The sequence below is a fragment of the Carcharhinus amblyrhynchos genome, chromosome 10 (genome assembly GCF_965287045.1).
Source record: "Carcharhinus amblyrhynchos chromosome 10, sCarAmb.v2.hapA, whole genome shotgun sequence".
Taxonomy (NCBI): Eukaryota; Metazoa; Chordata; class Chondrichthyes; order Carcharhiniformes; family Carcharhinidae; genus Carcharhinus; species Carcharhinus amblyrhynchos.
In genome coordinates, this window is record NC_137333.1 from 80,738,882 (window position 1) to 80,761,603 (window position 22,722).

Here is a 22,722-nt window from a genome sequence, read left to right on the forward strand (position 1 = left end):
TTATTTCAGAAGTCTGGCTTCTCACCAGCCAACTTCACCAGGTTTGCACCTTTCAGTTTTGAGTGCAATTTTCTCAAAAAGATTAAATGATAAATGGGAGAGCAAATGGGAGATTTCCTTGCCAATTTTTTCAGCGAGGTAACTCAAGTTAATTTATGCCATTCTGTGCAAAACATAAGAACATAATAAATAGGAGCAGGAGTAGGCCATCTAGTCCTTCAAGCCTGCCCTGCCATTCAATAAGATGGCTGATCTGAAGTGGATCTGTTCCACTTTCCCGCCTGCTCCCTATAACCCTTAATTCCCATGTTTCCAAATAGAAAACAGAGGCCATAATGTGACTCTCGCCATGGAGGGTGGGTGGAGTCTCAGCTCATGTGTGAGGCCAGTTGCTGAGCTCTGGGGGTGCCAATTCACAGGCATCCTGAGATCTATCAAACCCTACACCCCCAGCCATCCCCACCCACCCGATAGACATCACTCCATTCCCATTAGTTCCTGCCCCCTCAGACCCTGGTCCTGATGCACAGTGCCAAGGTGTTCAGTGGGCAGTGCCAGGTTATCTGGCGGAGAGTGCCAGGGTCCCAGTTGGCACTGCCCCATGCGCACTGCCCAGCCCTGCCCCCTAGCCAGTCAGGGGGCTTCAATGGCCTCCAGTGCATCTGGTGTGGCCATCACATCTGGTTCCCTCCTGAGTGTAATCCTCATTCAGCAAGGGGACTATGGTTGATTGAGTCCCGGGCTTGTTAATGATATACTAAGCATATGCTAAGAAATTGTGCACAAAACCAATTTTTTGTCCCTTGTCCTATCTTACCGGCTCAGCACACCATGGAAAGCCAATAAGTTCCAGCTCTTTGTCTTTAACTGGGAGCCTTTCAATGCCCTTTCTTTAACTTCACCTTGTTCAATTTCCAGTTCCTTTTGCTCCTTTTCCTTCAGTCTTTCTGGGACTTCTTTTTTCATTCCCTGGTTTCTAGGACTATTTGTTGTTTAGCTTCTGGCACTTACTGTCTTGCCTTACTCCATTGTCCTGCTTCTTTCCTTGCAGTTTCTGTAAAAGCTGCTTCCTTTCCAGCCACCTGGTTCCAACTGCTGCTGGGTCTACTTTAGTTTAAAGCTAAACTCAAAAATTATTTCTAACCTAAAGTGGCCCGTGATTGCTAAGCAGCAGCTTGATCTTTCTTTAACACTTGTTTGTTTTCATGTTGTAAACCCTCTACTCACAATGCACGCACAGTCTGAAATGAGATCATAGAAATCATGGAAATCAGCCCATCGAGTCTGCATCGACCCCACCCAGACACTACCCCGATATCCGTACATATTTTACCCACTAATCCTCTAACCCATGCATTTACAGTCAATTTAGCATAGCCAATCAACCTAACCCACGCATGTTTGGGATGAAAACCCACAGACGTGCAAGTACTTTTGTTTAACATGAATCTAACTAAAGTTTCAACACTTCCTTACACACAGAAACTACAAATACACAGATACTACAGAAACACAAAATGAAACTCACTTAAATTTATAACCTATATCTAATGACCAAAAATACAAATATAGATTATTTAAAACTATCTCTATTCCCTGCCATAACATAAAGGAAGATGGTTACAGTTCTTAGGGGCCAATAAATGCGGCCTCATGACATTACTACAGAAGTTCCTCAGGCTAGTGCTCTAAGTTCAAGCATTTTCAGTTGCTTCATCTATGACCTTCCCTCCATCATCAAGTCAGAAGTGGAAATGTTCATTGTTGATTACACAGTGTTCAGTTTTATTCACAACTCCTAAGATACTGGAGTAGTCCATAGCCACATGCAACAAGATCTGATCAACATTTAGGTTTGGATTGATAAGTGCCAGGCAATGACCACCTTCAACACATCTCCCTTTGACACTGAATGGCATTACCGTCGCTAAATCCTCCACCATCAACATCCTTGGGGTCACCGTTGACTTGGAGCTCAACTATACCAGCCACCTAAATACAATGGCCACAAGAGTTAATATTTTGCGACAAGTGACGCATCTCCTAATTCCATAAATCAGGAGTGTTCCAAAGGCTGGCAGATTGCATCAAACAGCATGTCCCAGCTGCTATTCACAATGGACAAAGTACAGACTATACCCAGCCAACACGTGTTTGCCAAACTCAAAACTCAATGTTCAGTATTAGATATGATTCCACAACTGGACAACATCTGCTAAATAATCTTCAGTGTGTGAAGAACCGCACTGAGAACTAATTTAACATTGCCTGTTGGGATCACAGTATAGCATATTTGTGTGCATTGGAAACTCTACATATTAACACAAGGCCCTGTTCTTTGCAAGCATAAAGAACAAGTATAAAGTTTGAGCCTGTTTCAGCTGAATGAAATAAATGCCAGCCATTCGCTGATTCATTCCCCAGGGCAATGTCTTGACCAATCAATGTCAAATTTCAATGCTTGGCAATTATCCATGGCAGCGTCTCAACCAATCAGAGTCCACTTGCCAACTAATCAGCACTCTCCTTTCATTGCATAAATTGTTGTTTTACCTTATACTGTTATTCCTGCTCCTGAAGGGTGCAAGACAAAAAGTTTTGACATGTCCTTTTTTTCACAATAATCCTCTGTGTGCTAAAAATTATGCTGACAAACAATTTAAGATTGTCAGTCAGGCTTATAGTGTGGCACATTTGCATGTACTGGAAGCTACATGCATTAATACATAAGGCCCTGTTCTTTACAGACAGAAAGAACAGGTACACACATTGTACACACAATGTACACACATTAGTTCATTCCCCAGGGCAACACCTTGATCAGAGTCAAACTACCTGGTTTAAATTTTAAACAATGCATGGCAGTTAACTGTCAGTCACCATTAACTGATATATTCTCCATGGCAATGACCCTGCCAATCAATCAGCACTCTCTTCTCATACAGTATGAAGTTGTTGTTTCCACCCCCCCCTCACCTTAGTATTATTATAATTTTCCTGCTAAATACAAAACAAAAAGTTTTGACAAAATGTATTTTTTCAACAATATTTGGATTTACAAAATACATTCAAGAAGATGCCACATTAAAGATTTATGCACAAGATAAGGCAATGGAGTTTGCAGTAATATATTAGCATGGATAGATGGTTGGTTCATGGATTTGAAACAGAGAGATGGGGTAAAAAGAGTATGTTCAAGTTGGCAGGCTGTGACAACTGGAGTGCTACAAGGTATTGGAACTCAGGTATTTATAATCTATGTTAATGACTGAGACAAAAGGATAAGGGTAATGTACCTAAGTTTGATGATTGTACAAAATGAAGTGGCGATGCAAGCTTTGAGGAGGACACAAAGAGACCACAAAGAGATATAAACCAATTGGATGGAATCTTGCTGGCTAGGATGAGAAAACCAGCTTGTAGGTTTCTCTCCAGATTCTCTGGCACTCTGTGGAGAAAAAAATCTGAGGCGTGGTTTCTGCCATCATATTGAGGGCCCGATAGAGTTGACAACAACAGATCAACAGAGCCTGGGAAAGGGTGCTCCAATCTGCATTAAAAATAAACTCCCCACAACAATCCCATGGACATAGAGGAGCACCCCACAAGCAACGGGGCAACCCTCCCCATCACCCATGAGCACTGGATCATCCCCCCAACCCAAGCACAGGACCAAACACCCTCCACACAAGTACTGGAGCAACTCATCCCACATGGTGGCACTGTGGTTAGCAGTGCTGCCTCACAGAGCCAGGGACTTGGGTTCAATTCCAGCTCAATGGTCTGTGTGGAGTTTGCACATTCTCCCTGTGTCTGCATGGGTTTCCTCCAAGTGCTCTGGTTTCCTCCCACAGTCCAAAGCTGTGCGAGATAGATTAATTGGCCATGCTAAATTGATCCAGTGTCAGGGGGTTAGCAGGATAAATATGTGGGCTTATGAGAATGGGACCTGGATGAGATAGTGGTCAGTGCAGACTTGATGGGCCAAATGGCTTCCTTCTGCACTGTAGTGATACTATGATTCTACATAGGACAAAACTGCCTGACCCAGCCATTAGAATGCAAATAGATTCGCATTCTAATCAGTAATCTGTAAACTGTCTGCGCTTTATATGCTCTGTCTGAGGCCAGAACTCTCCATTCACCTGAAGAAGAGGGAAACCTCGAAAGCTAGTGAGTTTACTATCAAATAAATTGGTTGGACTTAAACCTGGTTTTGTCAGACTTTTCACTGGGTGCAGGGTGCCCAGGCATGTCCTCCTTCCACCCAGGGGTGTGGCTGGGGGAACTGTACTTACTTTTGTAACCCCGGTGTGTTCTCCTCAGCTGAGTCCCATTTTTCAATAGCCGTTGTGAAATTTATGGAGGAAAAAGCCTTTAGATACACTTCAATGAGGCTCCCCCAGCAAGGGGTGTGGAAAATTGGAAAGCGAGATCCCGCTAGCGAGAATCCCATTTTCCAATTCTCACGGGATTTTATGTCCTTGATGCCATGGGCGCACATGGCAAATGCAGGTGAATGGGTAGCAAAGTGGCCAATGAAGTATAGTGTGGGGCAGTAAAATATTATTGTAAGAACAGAAACGTGGAATATTTCTTAAAAAATTCTGAAATTTGTTAACGTTGACAGTAAGAAAGATAACTTGCACAAGGAACACCAACAGTCAGCATATTGGTATAGTACGCAATTAAAAAAGCAAATGGCACATTAGCCTTTATTGCAAAGCGATTAGAGTACAATAATAAGGAAGTCTTGCTAGATATAGATGGGACTCTGGTGAGATTATACCTGAAATACCGTGTGCAATTTTGTCTCCATATTTAAGGAAGAACTTACTTGCTTTGCAGACAATACAATGAAGATTCACCAAAAGTGGTGTCTGGGATGAAAGGGTTAGCCTATGATGAAAACCTATGTCTGGGGTTCACCGACCTCATCCATGACTGGGATTTTCCGGTCCTGATTCTGCAAATGGAGATTTAGCTGAATGCCAAATTCTCCATTCTCGTCAGCAGACATGGCAGGACATACAACATGGAGAATTCCGACCTGTTTTTTAATTGTAAATTGGGTCTATGTTCTCTGGAGTTTAGGAGAGTGAGAGGTGATCTCATTGAAACAGTCAAGATTATGAAGGGGCTTGACAGGGTAGATAGTGAGACATTAGTCCACAACTTCTTGGTTCCCCAGCATCGTATTTGTAGAGTACCCGAATGATGCACTGGGGAGTCTCTCTAGTAAGACTTTACTCAGCAATTATCCAGAAGGGCTAACCTCCCCGGGACAATTGCGCTGACAGGCAACCAATGGCAAAGCGATTTAAATTGCTAATTTCAGATGGTTCTGCCAGTTCTATCCTCATAGTTGCTCTCAAAGGGTTAGAAGGGAAAAAGAATTTCTAACTCTAAACTACCTATTTTAAACACCCAGACCCAGCCCAGCATGGGTGAACCCCAAACCTAGGATCCCCCCCTCCTCCACAATAGTGGATTTCCCACATCACCCCCACCCCACCCCCCACTCAGCCAGATCAAACATTGGACACCCCCTTCCCACTGCCCCCTCCCCTCACCCTCCTCCCTTCTGCATATCTCCTGCACTGACTCTTATCTTGCCCAGCCTGAGTGAGGAAGATCCAATAAGACAGTGGCTTTGACATCCCAGCAAAGGTGATTTGCCAGTGATTGCCACTCTGAAGAAGTTACAGACTATTATTTTCCCTGGCTTGGGAATCTAGAGCAAGGGAACACAGTTTCAGAATAAGGTGGGGCGGGGGGGGTGATTCATTTAGGACTGAGATGAGGAGAAATTTCTTCACGCGTGGGATTGTGAATCTTTGGAATTCTTTATGTCCAAGGGTTGAGGTATGCAGTCATTGAATATATTTAAAGCTGGGTAGACATTTCTGGTCTCTCAGGGAATCAGGGAACAGGTTCAAGGGGTTGAATTGCCTCGTCTTGCTCCTAGTTCTTATGATCAAGGAATATAAGGAACAGGAGGGAAAGTGGATTGAGCCGAAGATGAGCCTTGATTTTATTGAATGGTGCAGCAGGATTAATGGGCTGCATGGTCTTCTTCTGCTCCCATTGTCTTCTTCATTCAAAAACAGTTATAACCACTGAAGTTCCATTTTCACCCAAATTAACCCCTAACATGTATCATTCATATACACAACTTTACCTACATCTTATCCAAAACGTACATTTCTGTATCATCTCGATGTTATATCTTTACTTCTTAGACAAGAAGATTATTTCCTCTAAAAATGTAATTAGCTTTTAAGATAACACTTACTAACACTTGGGAATTCAATTCTCGAAGGTGTTTGACAGCTTCTTCTGTTTTTGTCCGCTTCACATTAAGCTCCTTCATTTTTGCTGTGAAAGACAGCTGATAAGAAAGAAAAAGGAATTAATTACTGCACTCACCAGTAACCTGTTATTTATACAAGTCCTGAGAAGTATTATAGTGTGTCTCATCATAAGGGCAAATTGCTTCATGATAACGCCTTCATGAAGTGCACAGTCATAGAAGAGATTTTCAAAAGAGCACTCAGTCAAGCCTGGTAAATGTTCTTTTAGCTGCTATAGCAACCGTATCCTGTAGTAAGTTATCTAAGTTCTTATTATGCTCAGGAGAGCTGTGATGTTAGCAGCTATGCTGGAAGCTTTACAGTGCTTGTTTTGCATTTTTGTCCAAGTCTTGATCTTTCTGTAGTGTCTTCAAAAATGAGAGTGGAGGAGGGAAAGCATTTCAGGGAGAGTTATAATCAATTGATGTCATGGCCTAAATAAATCTCTTGTGTACACAATAAAGAAAATCAAACAGCAACTTTCTCGGCCATCTTGCTTGCTGCCTAGTAACTGGCCCTCAAACTGGTGTCAGCAGAGTTCTCAAGCAGGTTTTGCCATGTACCCCACTGGGTAGAAATAATACATGCCTCAAGGAACATAAAGGAGAAGGAGAAATAAACACCAACACTTCTGAATAATCTGGAATCATAGATTAAATGGCAAAAATCTTTTTGGTGGATTTTAAACGAGATTGTTTTAGCATCTGAAACAACTTTACGCAGCTGCAATTCGAAAAGATCAAAGCCCAGTGTAATGCATACAGGACAGTGAGGAAGAAGCCAATGGATTTTCTGTGGTAATATTTTAATTAGGTGTTTTCCCAAAGTAGTATAAGAAGTAAATTGTTCATCTCCAATGTGGTTGAGTTCATACAACTAACACAACTGTATTGCAAAGTATTGAGGAAGCATGCAGAGATTTATTTACTTTTTTTCAGACCTGTTCTTAATCAATTTGAATTTTATACTTTGATCAAGGCTGTAGTCATAGCATGGAATCAGAATAAATCCAAAGCTGATTAGATCTACCATTAATAATTGACAGGTTTTGAAATTGTATAAAACAATCAAATAGAACCACAATCACCAAAGTTAGAAAAATCAGTCAGAAGATCCATTTGCCACTAAAGTTCAGTTTTCCACCTGATGGAAACTAAGCAGGCTATTCACTATTGTCTCAAAAAATTGTATTATTCAGCTATCAATAGCTGCCTTGGCCATGGTCTCTTGTCCTGAATACCCAAATCCCACCCACCAGGTTGGCATCTTTGACAGTGAGTTCACCAAGAATCAGATCTTTTAAAATCTGTCATGAGATGTGTACGTTGGTGGCAACGCCAGCGTTTTTTGTCCATCCCAAATTGCTCTTGAAAAGGTGGTGGTGAGTCACCTTCTTAAACTGCTGCAGCCCATCTGGTGTAGGCACACCTGCAGTGCTGTTAGGAAAAGAGTTCCAGAATTTTGACCAATCAAAAGTAAAGGATCAGCAATAATCCCAAGTCAGGACGGGGTATGGCTTGGTAAGGAACCTGCAGATGGTGGTGCTCTCATGTGTCTGCTGCCTTTGTCTTTCTAGGTGATAGAGGTCATGGATTTAGAGGGTACTGTCGAAAGAGGCTTGACAAGTTGCTGCAGTGCTTCTTGTATATAGTTAACACTGCTGCCTCTGTGGAGAGAGTGAATATTTAAGGTGACAGATGAGTTGTTGATCAAGTGGGCTACTTTTTTCTGGGATGGTGTTGAGCTTCTTGAGTGTTCCTGGCACTGCACTCATCCAAGAAACTGGAGAGTATTCCATCACACTCCTGACTTGTAGATGGCAGACAGGATTTGGGGACTCTGAAGGAGTTGTACCCATGGCAGAATTCCCAATTTCTGACCTGCTCTTGTAACCACATAATTTATATGGCTGGTCCAATTAATATCTTATCAATGGAAACTGCAAGATGTTAATGGATGTTCATTGAATGAGGCCAAAGTGTTAAATAGCCTGGGACTTACACCAGAGAACTGAACCAAGCTTGACACCTGGCCCACCAGCTCCACACTCTCTGCTCGCCCCAAGTTAAAATTGGTACTTCCAGAAATCATGGGCAGCATAGTGGCACAGTGGTTAGCACTGCTGCCTCACAGCGCCAGGGACCCGGGTCCAATTCCCGGCTTGGGTCACTGTTTCCCCATGTCCGCATGGGTTTCCTCTGAGTGTTCTGATTTCTTCCCACAGTCCGAAAGCTCTGCTGGTTAGGCGCAGTGGCCATGCTAAATTCTCCCTCAGTGCATCCAAACAGGCACCGGAGTGTGGCGACAAGGGAATTTTTCACAGTAACTTCGTTGCAGTGTTAGTGTAAGTCTACTTGTGACAATAATAAATAAACCTTTAAAACTTTGATAATCAGAAGAGATGTACAATGGGAAGTGAAATTGATTTCATGCAGTTTCCAATATCACCCAAAGTCAAAACTACTCCAAAGATCCTTTGCAAAAGTCACACAGGGAACTAATGTGGACAAATATTCAGAGGTTGTTTTGAAATGAAACTACAACAATTGAGTTTAATTGATAGCTTCAGTGACTGGACCAGTCACAGTGATTTGTGCCAATCATGTAGTTGCTATTCTGATTGATGGATATGCAAATCTGAAAGAACGTTAAGGAGGTTCAGTGGAACATCTAATTCTGATAAATATTTTATGTGCTCCAGCTGCTGTAATTTTATGCTAGAATGTTTAGAAATATATGAATCCATGATCAAATCTTCATATTTAGACACTTTATTGGTTATTAACTGGTTCTATTAACCAACATTCTAAGTAGACTTGCTGAGTGTTGTGTACTCATGTTTGTTCCTAGCTGGAACAAGATCACTTTAAGAGCCTGGTCACGTGACATGTTGATGACATCATCAGCCATTTGAGCAGGAAAATTGGCAGTGTATTCTAACGGCCTACACAGAGTAAACACCTTTCCAATAAAATCTTGTCTGCTTGTACCTTTGTGGTTGCAAGGCTATCCCTTAAACTTAACACAAAGAAAACTGATGATGAGGAAGTTGGAACCACACTGGCAGACTGGCAAAAAAATACGGAAAAATATCCTCGGTCTGTGCTGCAGACATCCAAAAAGGATTAAGCAGATAAAAACATCACTACACCAAAACTGCAATGGGAGGGGGGGGGGGTGTGTGGCGATGGGGGGGGTGCCAAATTGGGTGACAGCTATCAATGGAACCAAACTTCAAACAAAGATTTTGGAGAAAACAACATTGAAAAAAAGTTTGCCATGTGCTCTGCCAGAAAGATCACGGGGAGCATTATGAGTACAAAAAGGACCCTTCAACAATAACTTAGACCTGAGGGTTTTGCAAAACTTGGAAGAAAACAGGCTGAGCTCAGGGTTACTTTGTTTGAAAGAAAACAAAGTGAGGAAGTGCTAAAAACTTTGTGACACACTGTACTTACACAATCCCTTCCCATCGTAAACATAAGAACATAAGAAATAGGAGCAGGAGTAGGCCATCAAGCCCTTCGAGCCTGCCCCGCCATTCAAATATGGTGAGAGTTTTTGACGCTGTGGGACCGTATGATGAGAACGCTGAGCAGTGGGGTTCATTATCCAAACAAACTAAATTGTGGCGGGACATAGTAGTCCCATCTTTCCTGAGCTCCATGGGGTAGAAAACATTTGGGGTGGGGGGGGGTGCGGCGATACTCCCAAAAAAATTTCAAGTGTCAAATTTGCATAAAAACTGGAGTAAATCACATTGTTTTTTTCTGCGGGAGTTTCAAACTGAATCTCCCATTCTGTGCATCACAGAGTGTCCTAGCATGAAATTCTTTGGCCGGAGTCTATTCCTGCTGGAGAATCCGGCGACATCATAGCGCAGAGCGGGCCAGTACACATGCACCGATCAGACCGCGCCGAGATCGGTACATTCGCAGTATCCTGCACTGCCAGCCTCCCGATCGCTGGTCAGCTCAATCACTGGCTAGCAGAGCAACCCCACCACGGTCTGATTGCCGACCTCCCAAACATGTCCATAGCCTCAACACCGCACCAACCCCCCCACCTTCCGCAGCACCAGTCTCACAACCCCTGCTGCAGCCCCGACCTCCCCCAGCAAGCTGACCCCACCCCCCCAACTCCCAGCCCCAATCGCTGGCCTCCCTCCCTCTCTCTGTTCATCAGCCCGAGTGCAGAGTGGCAGCGGGACTCTCCCCCCCCGGCCCCACCAATCTGCCCCCAGAGGCCCCACCCCATTAGGCCCCACCCCGATTAAGCTGATGCCTGGTAGGCAGTGCCGAGGTGCCCCCTGGGCATTGGCACTTTGCCCCTCTGGCAGTGCCAGAGGACCGGGGCTGACACTGCCAAGATGACAATGCCCGGGAGGCACCCCCTTTACCCAACTCGATTGACCCCCCCCTCCCCCTTTCACTCCCGCAGGCTCAGTCCACCAGCAAGTGAAGAGCTACAGCAAACCTTGCTGAAGTGACCTACTCGCGACGCCAGGCGCCAGGTGGGAGGAGACGCTAGCAGGTCCAGAGCCTTCAGTCTCAGATCCATTAATGGGATTCAAATGATATTATGATGCTCTGCGCCAGAAATCTGGTGCCCAGGTGATCACAGAGGCCGTGACACCCAGTGGGGAGCCTGCGAAACAACCTTGAGTCTCCCGGCCCATTGCACTACAAAAGCAGCGCAGCAGGCTGGGAGAATCACCCCCTCAATCTCCTGCGAAGTTTGGTGAGCCTGAAAAATCAGGCTTGAAAACCTATGATAAGATTGAGAACAATAATGCAGGGCCACTTCTCACCTCAGCTTTTGGCCATCACTGAGAGGGTCAGGTTCCATAAATGTAACTGACAGAAGGTGAATCAATCACGCAGTTCATAGCTACTGTCCAAACATGTGTAGGTTAGGTTGATTGGCCGTGCTAAAATTGCCCCTTAGTGTTCTAAGATGCTTAGGTTAGAGGGATTAGCGGGTAACAATATTAGGGATATGAGGGTAGGGCCTGGGTGGGATTATGGTCGATGCATACTCGATAGGCACTGTAGGGTTCAATGAGATGATTCTATGATTTAAAGGTGTTCATAGAATCATAGAATCCTACAGTGCAAAAGGAGGCCATTTGGTCCATCGAGTCTGCACCGACCACAATCCCACCCAGGCCCAATCCCCATAACCCCATGCATTTACCCTAGCTAGGCCCCCCTGATGCTAAGGGGTGATTTACCATGGCCAATCCAACTAAGTAAGAAGTCTGACAACACCAGGTTTAAGTCCAACCGATTTATTTGATAGTAAATTCACAAGCGTTCGGGGTTTCTCCCTTCGTCAGGTGAATGGAGAGTTCTGGCCTCAGACACAGCATATAACAGCAATCCAACTAACCCACACATCTTTGGACTGTGGCAGGAAACTGCAGCATCCGGAGGAAACCCACACAGACACAGGGAGAATGTGCAAACTCCACACAGTGACCCAAGCCAAGAGTTAGGTGAATGCTGTAAATTTGGAGATGTCTTGAACAACATTATTAGAGACGGATTAGTGTATGGGTTAAGAAGCGAAGCTATCCAGAAAAGGGTGTAAACCAAAAGTAACATAAACCTAAAAAGACTTTGGGAGTTGTGATCTCTATGGAATTGGCAGCTCAGGAAGCCCAGCGATTAAGCTCAAGCAATATGGTACATAAGTTATCAGCTGAAACCTGAACACAGACACAGGTTCAAAATTACAACTTATGTGCAAAAATTGGGCACACAGCAGCAGCTTATTGGAGTAAAGATGCAACAATTGTGGTAAAAAGGAGTACATTGATGAGGCATGTTGGAGGAAGAAACAACAAATTCCAAACAATAATTATAAAAGGAAAGAACCTGGTGTATCAAATGGAAAACTGAATAGAGGGAGAAGATCCATGGGATATTAAAGAGCTTGAAAAAGAACCAGCGTCACAGATAGATGATGAACTGTCATTGAATGTACTAACCATCATGGGCTTGGTAAATCATTCTTGGGTCACTCCTTTACTAAATCGACCACAGATGAAAATGAAGGAAGACACTGGAGCAGTAGTTTCTTTGGTACTGGAACAGTTTACCAAGAGGAATTACGACATATTGCCTTAAAACCCTCAAAGATAAAACTAAAAACTGATATTGGGCATATCGTTCCACTGAGGGGCCATATCAATGAAAATGTGCAGCTAAATGGACAGATCACAGACTTGCCCCTGCACGTTGTTAAAGGAAACTATCCAGCATTAATGGGGAGAACCTGGCTGGAAAAGATCAAATTAAACTGAGCCTAGGTGAATCTCATGTCAGATTCTAAAGCAGGTCATAAAATCATAGAATAGAACCATAAAGTCCCTACAGTGCATTAAGAGGCCATTTGGCCCATCAACTCTGCACTGACAACAATCCCTTCTCGGCTCTATTCCTGTAACCTCTCAGGTAGGTCGACCAAAGATTTTAAAGGAAAATGCCATTGTCTTTAAAGGAGAGCTAGGAAGCATGAAAGAGACCTCAGTCAAGTTAATGATTAAGATCGAAAGTCAAGCAAGATGCTTAAAGACTAGGTCAGTGCCATATGCAATCAAGCCTAAGGCCGAGGCAGAATTAGAGAGGCTGGTCAAGACAGGGGTCCTCAAAACCATTAATGTAAGTATTGGGACACACTGCTAGTGCCCATGATGAAGAAAGATGGTTCAGTATGCATCAATGGTGATTTTAAAGTCGCTTTAAAACCAGTACTGTGTACCCCCAGCCTTTAATTGGTAATTTATTTGCTGGGTTAGCTGGAGACCAGCATTCCAGTAAAGTTGCCCTTAGTCAATCTTAAATCAAAATAAATATGGATCCAGATTCGCAACAATATTTGACAATTGTGGCACACAAAGGGCTATTCAGATATAAAAGACTTCCATGTGGCATCATATCTGCATTTGTTCCCACATGCCATGGATCAAATTCTAAGTGGACCAGAAAGAGTCCAGTGCTGCTCAGATGATATCTCAGTTACTGAAAAGAATGAAGAAGCGCATCTTCGCAATTTAGATGCTACATTCTAGAGACTACGGAAGGAGAAATGTGAATTCTTCAAATCTTCTATTGAATACTTGGGGCACATCAATTATGCAAAGGGACTGCACAAATTTCCTTCAAAAGAAACAACCATAACTGAGACACCTGCTTTTCAAACGTACATCAACTTTGATTGTTTCTGGGCTTATTAAACCATTATAGAAAATTTGCCCCTAACCTGGTAAATATTGTCAAGCACTTATACAATTTCTTGTGTCAAAACTGGAAGTGGAAGTGGGTGGATCAGTGCAGGAAGGCCTCTCCCCACCATCACTGACATTCTACCAATAAACAATAGTGGCCTCCTTGCGAGCTCAGTGGTGGCCCTCTTGACCAGGTATGCTGTGGCCCTTCGAGAATACTCCCAAGGTAGCAGCTCCATTGAAACAGCAACCCTGCTCTCAGCAAAATCATATCCCCTTTCCATGGGCTGCTTGGCTGATCCCAGCAAACCTAACGCCCTTACATAGGTTCAGGGGCCTCATCCATGGTTACTGATCCTGGACAGCTGCAGTTCCATTTGGCGACCACCCTGGTGGTGCTGCTGGGACTGAACAACCAGCAGCCCTTGAAGATGGGAACTTTACCCTTGGAAGGACAGAAGCGCCAATGCCACACAGTTAATAGGATTGTGTGGTGACTTCCAAAAATACTGCAATGGATTTACCTCTAGCTTTCAGTATGTCATCATTCAGAAAATCTATTTTTTAGTTGTTCAGGCCAGAATACTCTTTGAATCGTAAAGTAAGTGCCTCTTTGAATATTTTAATTACGTTTCTGACTGATACACAGGAGTCCCTCATTGCCTGCAAACCCACCCTGGTTAAATTATATCTGGGTGGCATCGTGTCAAGTTCCAAACCTGACCTTACACTTGGGGGGTTTCAACCTCCACCACAACCAAAGCCATTTTCCTTTGGCAATTAAAATTCCACCCATGAGTTCAATTTCTGCAATGGCCTAGTGGTATTTTCGGTGATGATTAATCCAGAAACTCAGGTAACACTCAGGGGACCTGCCACGGCAGATGGTGGAATTTGAATTCAATAACAAAAAGTCTGGAATTAAGAATCTATTGGTGACCATGACACTATTGTCAATTGTTGGAAAAATCTATCAGGTTCACTAATGTCCTTTAGGGAAGGAAATCTGCCACCCTTACCTGGTCTGGCCTCCATGTGACTCCAGAGCCACAGCAATGTAGTTGACTCTCAATTGCCCTCCAAGGGCAACAAGGAATGGGCAATAAATGTTGGCTAGCCAGTGACGTCCATGTCCCACGTATGAATAAAAAATAAATAGTTCTGGAATGAAAAACTAACCTCAGTAATGGTGACCATGTCCCTATCAGAATGTTTAACAGCTCAATTGGTTCACTAATACTGTTTGGTGACAAAAATCTGCAATCCTTTCCTGGTCTGGCCCTTTTGTAGCTCGCTATAGCAATGTGGGTGACTCTGAACTGCATTCCGAAAATGGCCGAGCAAGCCAATGAATGGGAATTCAGGGTGGGCAATAAATAAAAGTGATGCCTCCATCCTGTAAACTAAAATTATTTCACTAAAGCTAGCTATAACTTTTTGACTTTATGATTTTAGGATTATCATTGTCAGGTATAAGAGGCTGGCCTCCCTCACACTGAAACCAAATTTACCATAAATGTTGACATTGAAGTTTGAAGCCTTGAAAAATCCCCCTAAATCAGGGGTCGACATATACACTGTGTATAAAAGTGAACCACTGACGTGGGTGTGGGTGGTCGCCATTTTGTAAGATCATCAGTATCCAATGCAAACAATGTGTGTGTCTTAATCACCTGTGCATTTCACAACACAGCCTGTACAATCTGTTCAATCCCTTGTGCCCAATTAAAGAGTAAAACATGCATTTGTGAGGTGAAAAATTGAGACTGGCAAATAATAGGAGTACATGCAAAAACATGTGTCTGAAAAATGATGTTGTCTTATATACAGTGATTTATGGTAAGTCTGAGTTCAAGTCAAATTGTAAACAGTTGTCTGAGATCGCTTCTCATCCTTTGACACGTGTTGAAAAGGCATACTTCAGAAGCGTGTATGAAATAGAAGACCTGGCTATGGCCAAAGTCAGTAGGCCTCTGAGAGTAGGAAGGAAGCCTGTCTGCAGGTAAATTTGTCGACCATAGGTATAGCAGTTCCTGCCTACAGCCCTGCCATTGGGGCATGGAGCTTTCGTACAGCTGCTGCCAGAGGCTATCCCCACAAGTGTGAGCTTATCACTAAGCAGGACAAAGCCGAGAAGATCCCAGCCTCACCTATCCCCATCATTAGCTTCCCAATTTGCTAATTATAGCTTACCTACCACTGCTGGGAGGGTAGTGTGTTCACCAATGCCCTGCTCCCCAGAGATTTCCCAGAGGTGAAAATGCATCGTCCAGCCAACCCAGCATCCTAATTCCCATTTTACCTCCTGGTCCCAGTTTCAAAACCCACCTCTGTGGGAACAGTTAAGCTCCAGCGCTATGTCATGAATGAATATGATTTGGTGGCCATTACAGAGACACAGTTGTACGGTGGTCACAACTGGGAGTTAAATATCCAGGGGTATCAGATTATTTGGAAGGACAGACAAGAAGGTAAAGGAGGCAGTGTAGCACTGATATTTAAGGATGACATCAGGGCAGTAGTGAGATATGATATAGTTTCTATGGAGAAAAGGGTTGAATCCATTTTGGGTGGAAATTAAAAATAGTAAGGAGAAAAAGTCACTGATAGACATAGTCTGTAGGGCATCAAATAATAACATCATGGTGGGTCAAAAAATAAACAAAGAAATAACTGATGCATGTAAAAAATGGTACAGCAATTATCATAGGTTATTTTAATCTACATATCGATTGGTCAAACAAGTTCAGTCAAGGCAGCCTTGAGGAGAAGTTCATAGAATGTACCCGCAATAGTTTCCTCGGACAGTATGTAATGGAACCTATAAGGGAGAAAGCTATCCTAGATCTGGCACTGTATAATGAGACAGAAATAATTAATGATCTCACAGTTAGGGATCCTCTCAGAAGGAGGGATCACAATATGGTTGAATTTCAAGTACAGATGGAGCATGAGAAGGTAAAATCCAATACCAGTGTCTTGTGCTTAAACAAAGGAAACTACAACGAGATGAAGGAGGAATTGGTTAAGGCAGACAGGGAGCAAAAACTTTATGGAGGGACAACTGAGGAACAGTGAAGGACTTTCAAAGTGATTTTTTACAGTGCTCAGCAAAAGTATATACCAGTGATATGGAAGGAATGTAGAATAGGTATAATCAGCCATGGATATCTAAAGAAATAAAGGAAGGTATCAAATTGAAAGAAAATGCAAACAAAGTGGCAAAGATTAGTGGGAAACTAGAGGATTGGGAAATCTTTAAAGGTCAACAGAAAGCCATGAAAAAAGCTATAAAGAGAAGTAAGATAGATTATTAGAGTAAATTAGCTCAGAATATAAAAACAGATGACAAAAGTTTCTACAAATATATGAAATTAAAAAGAGTGGCTAAGGTAAACATTGATCCTTCAAAGAATAGGAAGGGGGATTTAATAATAATGGGAAATGAGGAAATGAATGATGCATTGAACAGGTATTTTGTGTCGGTCTTCATAGTGGAAGACACAAAAAACATGCCAAAAATTAATGATAAGAAGGCTATGGCATGTGAGGATCTAGAAATGGTCATCATCACTGAAGAGGTAGTGTTCAACAAATTAATGGAGCTAAAGGTAGACAAGTCTCTTGGCCCTGATGGATTGCATCCCAGGATATTAAAAGGGGAAATAGCAAATGCACTCAAAGTAATTTACCAAAATTCTGGCCTCTGGTGTGCTTCCGGCAGATTGGAAAAAAGGAAATGTGAAGCCACTATTTTAAAAAGGAGGTAGACAAAAGGCAGATAACTATATGCAGGTTAGCTTAGTATCTGTAGGGAGGGGGAAGTGCTTGAATTATCATCAAGAAAGAAATAACGAGACATCTGGATAGAAATTGTCCCATTGGGCAGAATCAGTTAGTGCAGATGTTCAATTCTGTCATTGCAATATCAAATGATCTCAATTCACCCTTACCTGGATTTCACTTTTTGCTTCTTCTATGGTCAAGATTGAATGATTCTTATGCTTCCCTATAATACTGCACAGACTGCAAATGATTGAATTATCTTGTTTGCAATAGAGCTTGAGAGTTTCCTTGTGCTCTTCACACTTCCGCAAAGTTTTTGCTTCTATGGGGTCGATCAAAACATGGTCTTTGAGTAGTGGTTTCTCACTGTGCGGGCGAAGATGGGTTACGCAAAAGAATGTCTCGCACTGGACACAGCTCATTGCAGCAGGTACATCTTCCTCAAAGCAGTAGTCACAGATAGTTTTTCTTTCCTGGCACATTGACAGTTTCTCAACCTTTTCAGCCAGTTTGGCATTCTTAAGCAACCGTGGCTTTTCAGCAAACTCAATGTGGCATTCTGGACAGATATAATGCTCCTCTGGTGACTTGTGCTTCAGATGATCTTGAATGCATCTTAGGCAGAAGCTGTGGTCACAGGTGAGAGTTATCGGGTACGAGAATATCTGCAGGCAAATAGAACAAGTAACTTCATCCTTGTAGCTGTCCACAGGTTTAATGTAACCAGCCATTGTGACCATGTAACAAAATGGAGGGTGATCAACTATTTATACACTCATGGGATCTTCCATTGTTCTTTACCTGTATTAGTTTATTTGAGCATGTAAAGAAACAATAATTTTCCAACTGATTTTCCTTAATAATTGCAACAATCACCTTCTTAGTTTTAATAACCATCTATTGTGCAAAACATCTGAGAGAATTTTGCTATTTTTTTCAAAGAGAATGGTGTAGTCCACAGATGTCTTTTTCCATTTAGGTACTGTCAGCAGTTGGAATATTGAACTTTATAAATACTTAATATTTGTTTTAATTAAATGAGTATGACATGAAATAAGATCCCTGCTCACTGGTTATGCAATTTATGAAACATAAAGGGAGGGAGTTAAATGTGATAGAGGTGAAGGGATATAGGCATTGGTAAACTGTTCAAAGATAGCTGAATGTTTCAAATCACCCTACTTGTAAAATGGATTTCTTTTCATTCAAGGATCTTGTACTGTATATGTTGCAATGTGTTTTGATGCACAAAGCATATCACTGGAATGATGAGGTAATCAACTTGATCTTCTCCAAAAGTGCAAACAGTCAAGTACAAACTCCTGCTTAAGCAAAGATTAATGAATAAGGTAATCTCAGCAAGGTGATTAAATGGTGCTGCAATGAATCTGAATGAATCTAAGGAAAGGAAAAATTCCTTCTGTGAACTATCCAGTGGCACTGCTTGTTGCTGCTGTTTACAGCCAATGAATCATTTTTTGGCCGCTGTTGCTTTGCTGAGTGCAGATTAGCAGCAGCCATGTATCCAGAGGAAGTAGGAAAGTAAGCTGGCAAAAGGAATGAAATGTAGTTAGCTGTTTTAGGGGCAAAGGGCGGGATCTTGGGCTCACTCTCTCCGTGCGCGGGAATTGCAACGCGGGCTCAAACTGCAGAGAGTTTGAGAAGACGTGAATCTCACTGGGGAGATCGGGTTTCTAACCTTGGACTAAACTCATTGGCGGAGCATTGTGGAACACGTCAGGTAAGGGTGGAAACCTAATTTGAATGTATCAGCATATCATTAGCGAGCACTCACAGCGCATACCCACCCCTCATTAAATATTCAGCTGGCGCCAGCATGACATCACATCAGTGCCAATTGCAATAACTCTACATAAGCATAAATCTGGCACCTATGAGAGAGATGTCAGAGGTGAGTGACGGATGGCCATTAATTCTCAGGCAGTCCAATACTCAAGTGGCACCAGGGAGAATGCTGGGGATGCAAAGAAGTGCAGCGCGGGGCCAGGGGTGAGGGTCACTGTTGACTTTGTTGAGAGGGTGATTTGGGAGATGTGAGCAGGCCTTAGAGGCCTTATCTTCCCTTCATGGCAGGACGCCCTTACTCCAAAGGGATGTGCTGGCTGCCTGCAGAAGTTGCTTCCTGGTTCCTCCATGCAGGATTAGTGTTCAAACAGTAGCTGAGTGGGTGCCCTTCCTTGTGGGGAGCTGCAAACTGGGTGGGAGGAGGCCTCAACAGAGGGGTGATCATCAACTGGATGCTACTTAACCACGTGAAAAAGTTCTTTTCTCATATCACTTTTGTTTCTTTAAAATCTGTAACCTCTCATTCTTGATCATTTTTGATTTTGATTTGACTTGCTTTATTATTGTCACATGTATTAGTATACAGTGAAAAGTATTGTTTCTTGCGCACTATATCGACAAAGTGCATAGAGAAGAGAGTGCAGAATGTAGTGTTACAGTCATAGCTAGGGTGTAGAGAAAGATCAATTTAACATAACGTACATCCACTCAAAAGTCTGATTTTATGAACAGGAACAGATTTTGCCCATTCTGTGCTGACCCTTCATGATTTTGAATTCTTCTATCTAGCCTTCTTTTCTCTAAAGAAAACAATCCCGACTTCTATCTACCTTCAGAACTGAAGTTTCTCATCCCTGGAACCATTCCTGCCAGTGATTTTCATGGGCAAGTTTGGTTGGGAGTGGTGGAGTGGTGCTGCCAGCATTGACTGTTTGGGAGCAGGTGGTAGGATGAATAGAGTGCCGGCATTGATTGGGAGAGGGGTGAGATGCTTGCTCTGATAGAAGGGAGAGGATGTTGGGTCTGATCACAGAGTGTGGGGTAGAAGGCCCAGGCTTTGCTGGTGTGTTTAGGCCCTGCCCCTTTTCATGACACCCATTTTTTTTGTCAGAAGATCTGGAGAGAAAACCTCCTGTTTCTCTCATAGAAACATAGAAACTAGAAGCAGCAGTAGGCCAGTCAGCCCTTCAAGCCTGCTCTGCCATTCATTTTGATCATGGTGGATCACCAAATTCAATATCCTGAGCCCACATTTCCCCCAATATCCCTTGATCCCTTTAGCCCCTAGAGAGGAGTATGTCAGTTTGCTGACACTTCGCCATTTTTTGGTAAGATTCTACTCATGGTCACGTAATCTCCTTGATCTTGGACTCTGTGCCCCATTAATAAAACCCAGGATACTCTGGTTGTAGTTTTCCAGCCACATTGCACCTGGAGCAGATCGTGCTAAACCGGGAAAACTGCATGTGGGCCTGAAGTCAGGTTCGGCACCTGGTACCAAACAGTTTGTGATCTTCCTCGTCCTGCTCTGCTGACACGAAATGGATCTCACCCAGAAAGAGCACAGGGCTGATTAGCATGAGAGTGACTGGATTTCAGTCTCATTAGCAAGTTCAGCATGCAATAATCTCTCCCTTCTCACTCCCAAGATCCTCAGTCTGTTCCTCAGTGACTGGCCCATGCTTTGTCTCTGCCATCCATGGCTACAAATTCCTGCTTCAGACTTTCCACTGAGGTTGCCAGCCTTGCAGCGTTGGTCTGGGTGTCATGCAATGCCAACACCATCTCCTGCACCTGAAGGCTGTGCAACTCTTTCCCAGCATTTTCTACTTTTATTTCAAAACTCTGAAATTATTCAAGACGATGTGACAAAGAGAAATGGTGGAGTGCACAAAATGGAAGAAATGACCGCCTTTTTCATTTTAATCTTTGCCAAGTTATCCTTGCAATACTTTAATGTAATAGTCAGCTGACTTTGATTTATAACATAAAATGTAAAATGCTTTTCACATTAGTGTACAGCAATTCCAAAGCTATACAATGAGTCGCAATGTGGGAATAATGAGTCAAAGCACATCACTGGTTATAAATGTTCAGTGTCCATGTATATGACACAATTAGCAAACACGAGTTATTAATGTGCCTATTAAATTCTTCTGAAAGTGTCAAAGATTGTACGTACATACCAACTAATAGCCAGTAGTTATTAAAGGCAGAGTATTGAGTTTGACCACCACAGATTTTTTAAAAATGTTGCCCTTTTCAGCATGAAATCAAACAGATTGCAGTAAAGATTCATAATATAAAAACATAAAATAGCACCATCATTTCAAGTGCTTACCAACCATTTAAATAATGATTATGGAATTAATATTAAGCCCTGCAGACATCTTGGTAATTACATCCTTCTTGAGGATTTGGTTCGTCTTCAAGCCCACAGGCAGGGGGCAGGTGCATATTCATTAATCTTATTACTTAACTGACTGCTTTTTTAATTATAAAACAATGGGAGCCTATGACGCCAAACCTTCAATTTGTATATTCAAATGTGTCTGCATGTGTTAGTAAAAATGTTACTGACAAATGCCTTAATGTTGCATTCATTCAGTGAATCTCTGGAAGGTTCAAGAAACTGGTTTCAAAGATTGAAATGTTTGTTTCATGACATTCATAAAGCAAAATACAATTATTATCTGAGTCATTCTTAGGATTTTTTTCATCCTCTTTTTCACAGAAAGGATTTGGGAAAATGTTGTTATCCATACTGGATTTTTAAAACCAATGTGCATGAATTTCTGCTGAGGTTTCGGCAGAGAGCGACCTTCTCGACCAACTGGGCCAAATGACTTTTTTCTGCCCCGTAATTTCTATGTAATTCTTGTGAGATGTTTTGCTTTTCTATTCTTCATACCAAAGTGGATAACCTAACAATTTCCCACATTATATTACATCTGCCAATTTCTTTGCTCACTGGATAAACTTCCCATATGCCTTTGTAGATTCCTTGGGCCAGATTTTCATGGAGTCAGAACGACTCCAGGCTATTTAATGGCTGATTTTTGGTGGTGCATGATAAGAGCATGAGGGATGAGTGACACCCTGCATTCCCAACCTGGCCAGTTCTGTTTCAGGGGAGATATCTCCCAGCTTCCTCCAAGGGGCATCACGGTGGCATGGAGCAGCACAGTGGCATGGGCAGCACAGTGGCACAGTGGTTAGCACTGCTGCCTCACAGCGCCAGGGACCCTGGTTCAATTCTGGCTCCGGGTCACTGTGTTGAATTTGAACAAAGAACAAAGAAAACTATAGCACAGGAACAGGTTCTTCAGCCCTCCAAGCTTGCACAGACCATGCTACCCAACTAAAACCCTATGCTACCCAATTTAACTAAAACCCCCTACCCTTCCAGGGACCATATCCCTCTATTCCCATCCTATTCATGTATTTGTCAATCCACCACTTAAAAGTCACTATCATATCCGCTTCCACTACATTCCCCAGCAGCGAGTTCCAGCCACCTACCACTCTCTGTGTCAAAAACTTGCC

General features: G+C 42.7%; 1 protein-coding gene across 1 annotated transcript in view; it reads right to left on the reverse strand.

The window, feature by feature from the left end:
- Positions 1-18,101, reverse strand: part of LOC145349307 (E3 ubiquitin-protein ligase TRIM62-like) — a 36,673-nt gene extending 18,572 nt beyond the window's left edge. Inside the window, exons 1-2 of the mRNA XM_080197808.1 lie at positions 17,538-18,101; positions 6,296-6,391 (exon numbers count right to left, since the gene is read on the reverse strand). Of these exons, the coding sequence (XP_080053934.1) occupies positions 6,296-6,391; positions 17,538-18,101 (660 nt within the window). The remainder of the gene's footprint in view (positions 1-6,295; positions 6,392-17,537) is intronic.
- Between the last annotated feature and the right edge of the window lie 4,621 nt (positions 18,102-22,722).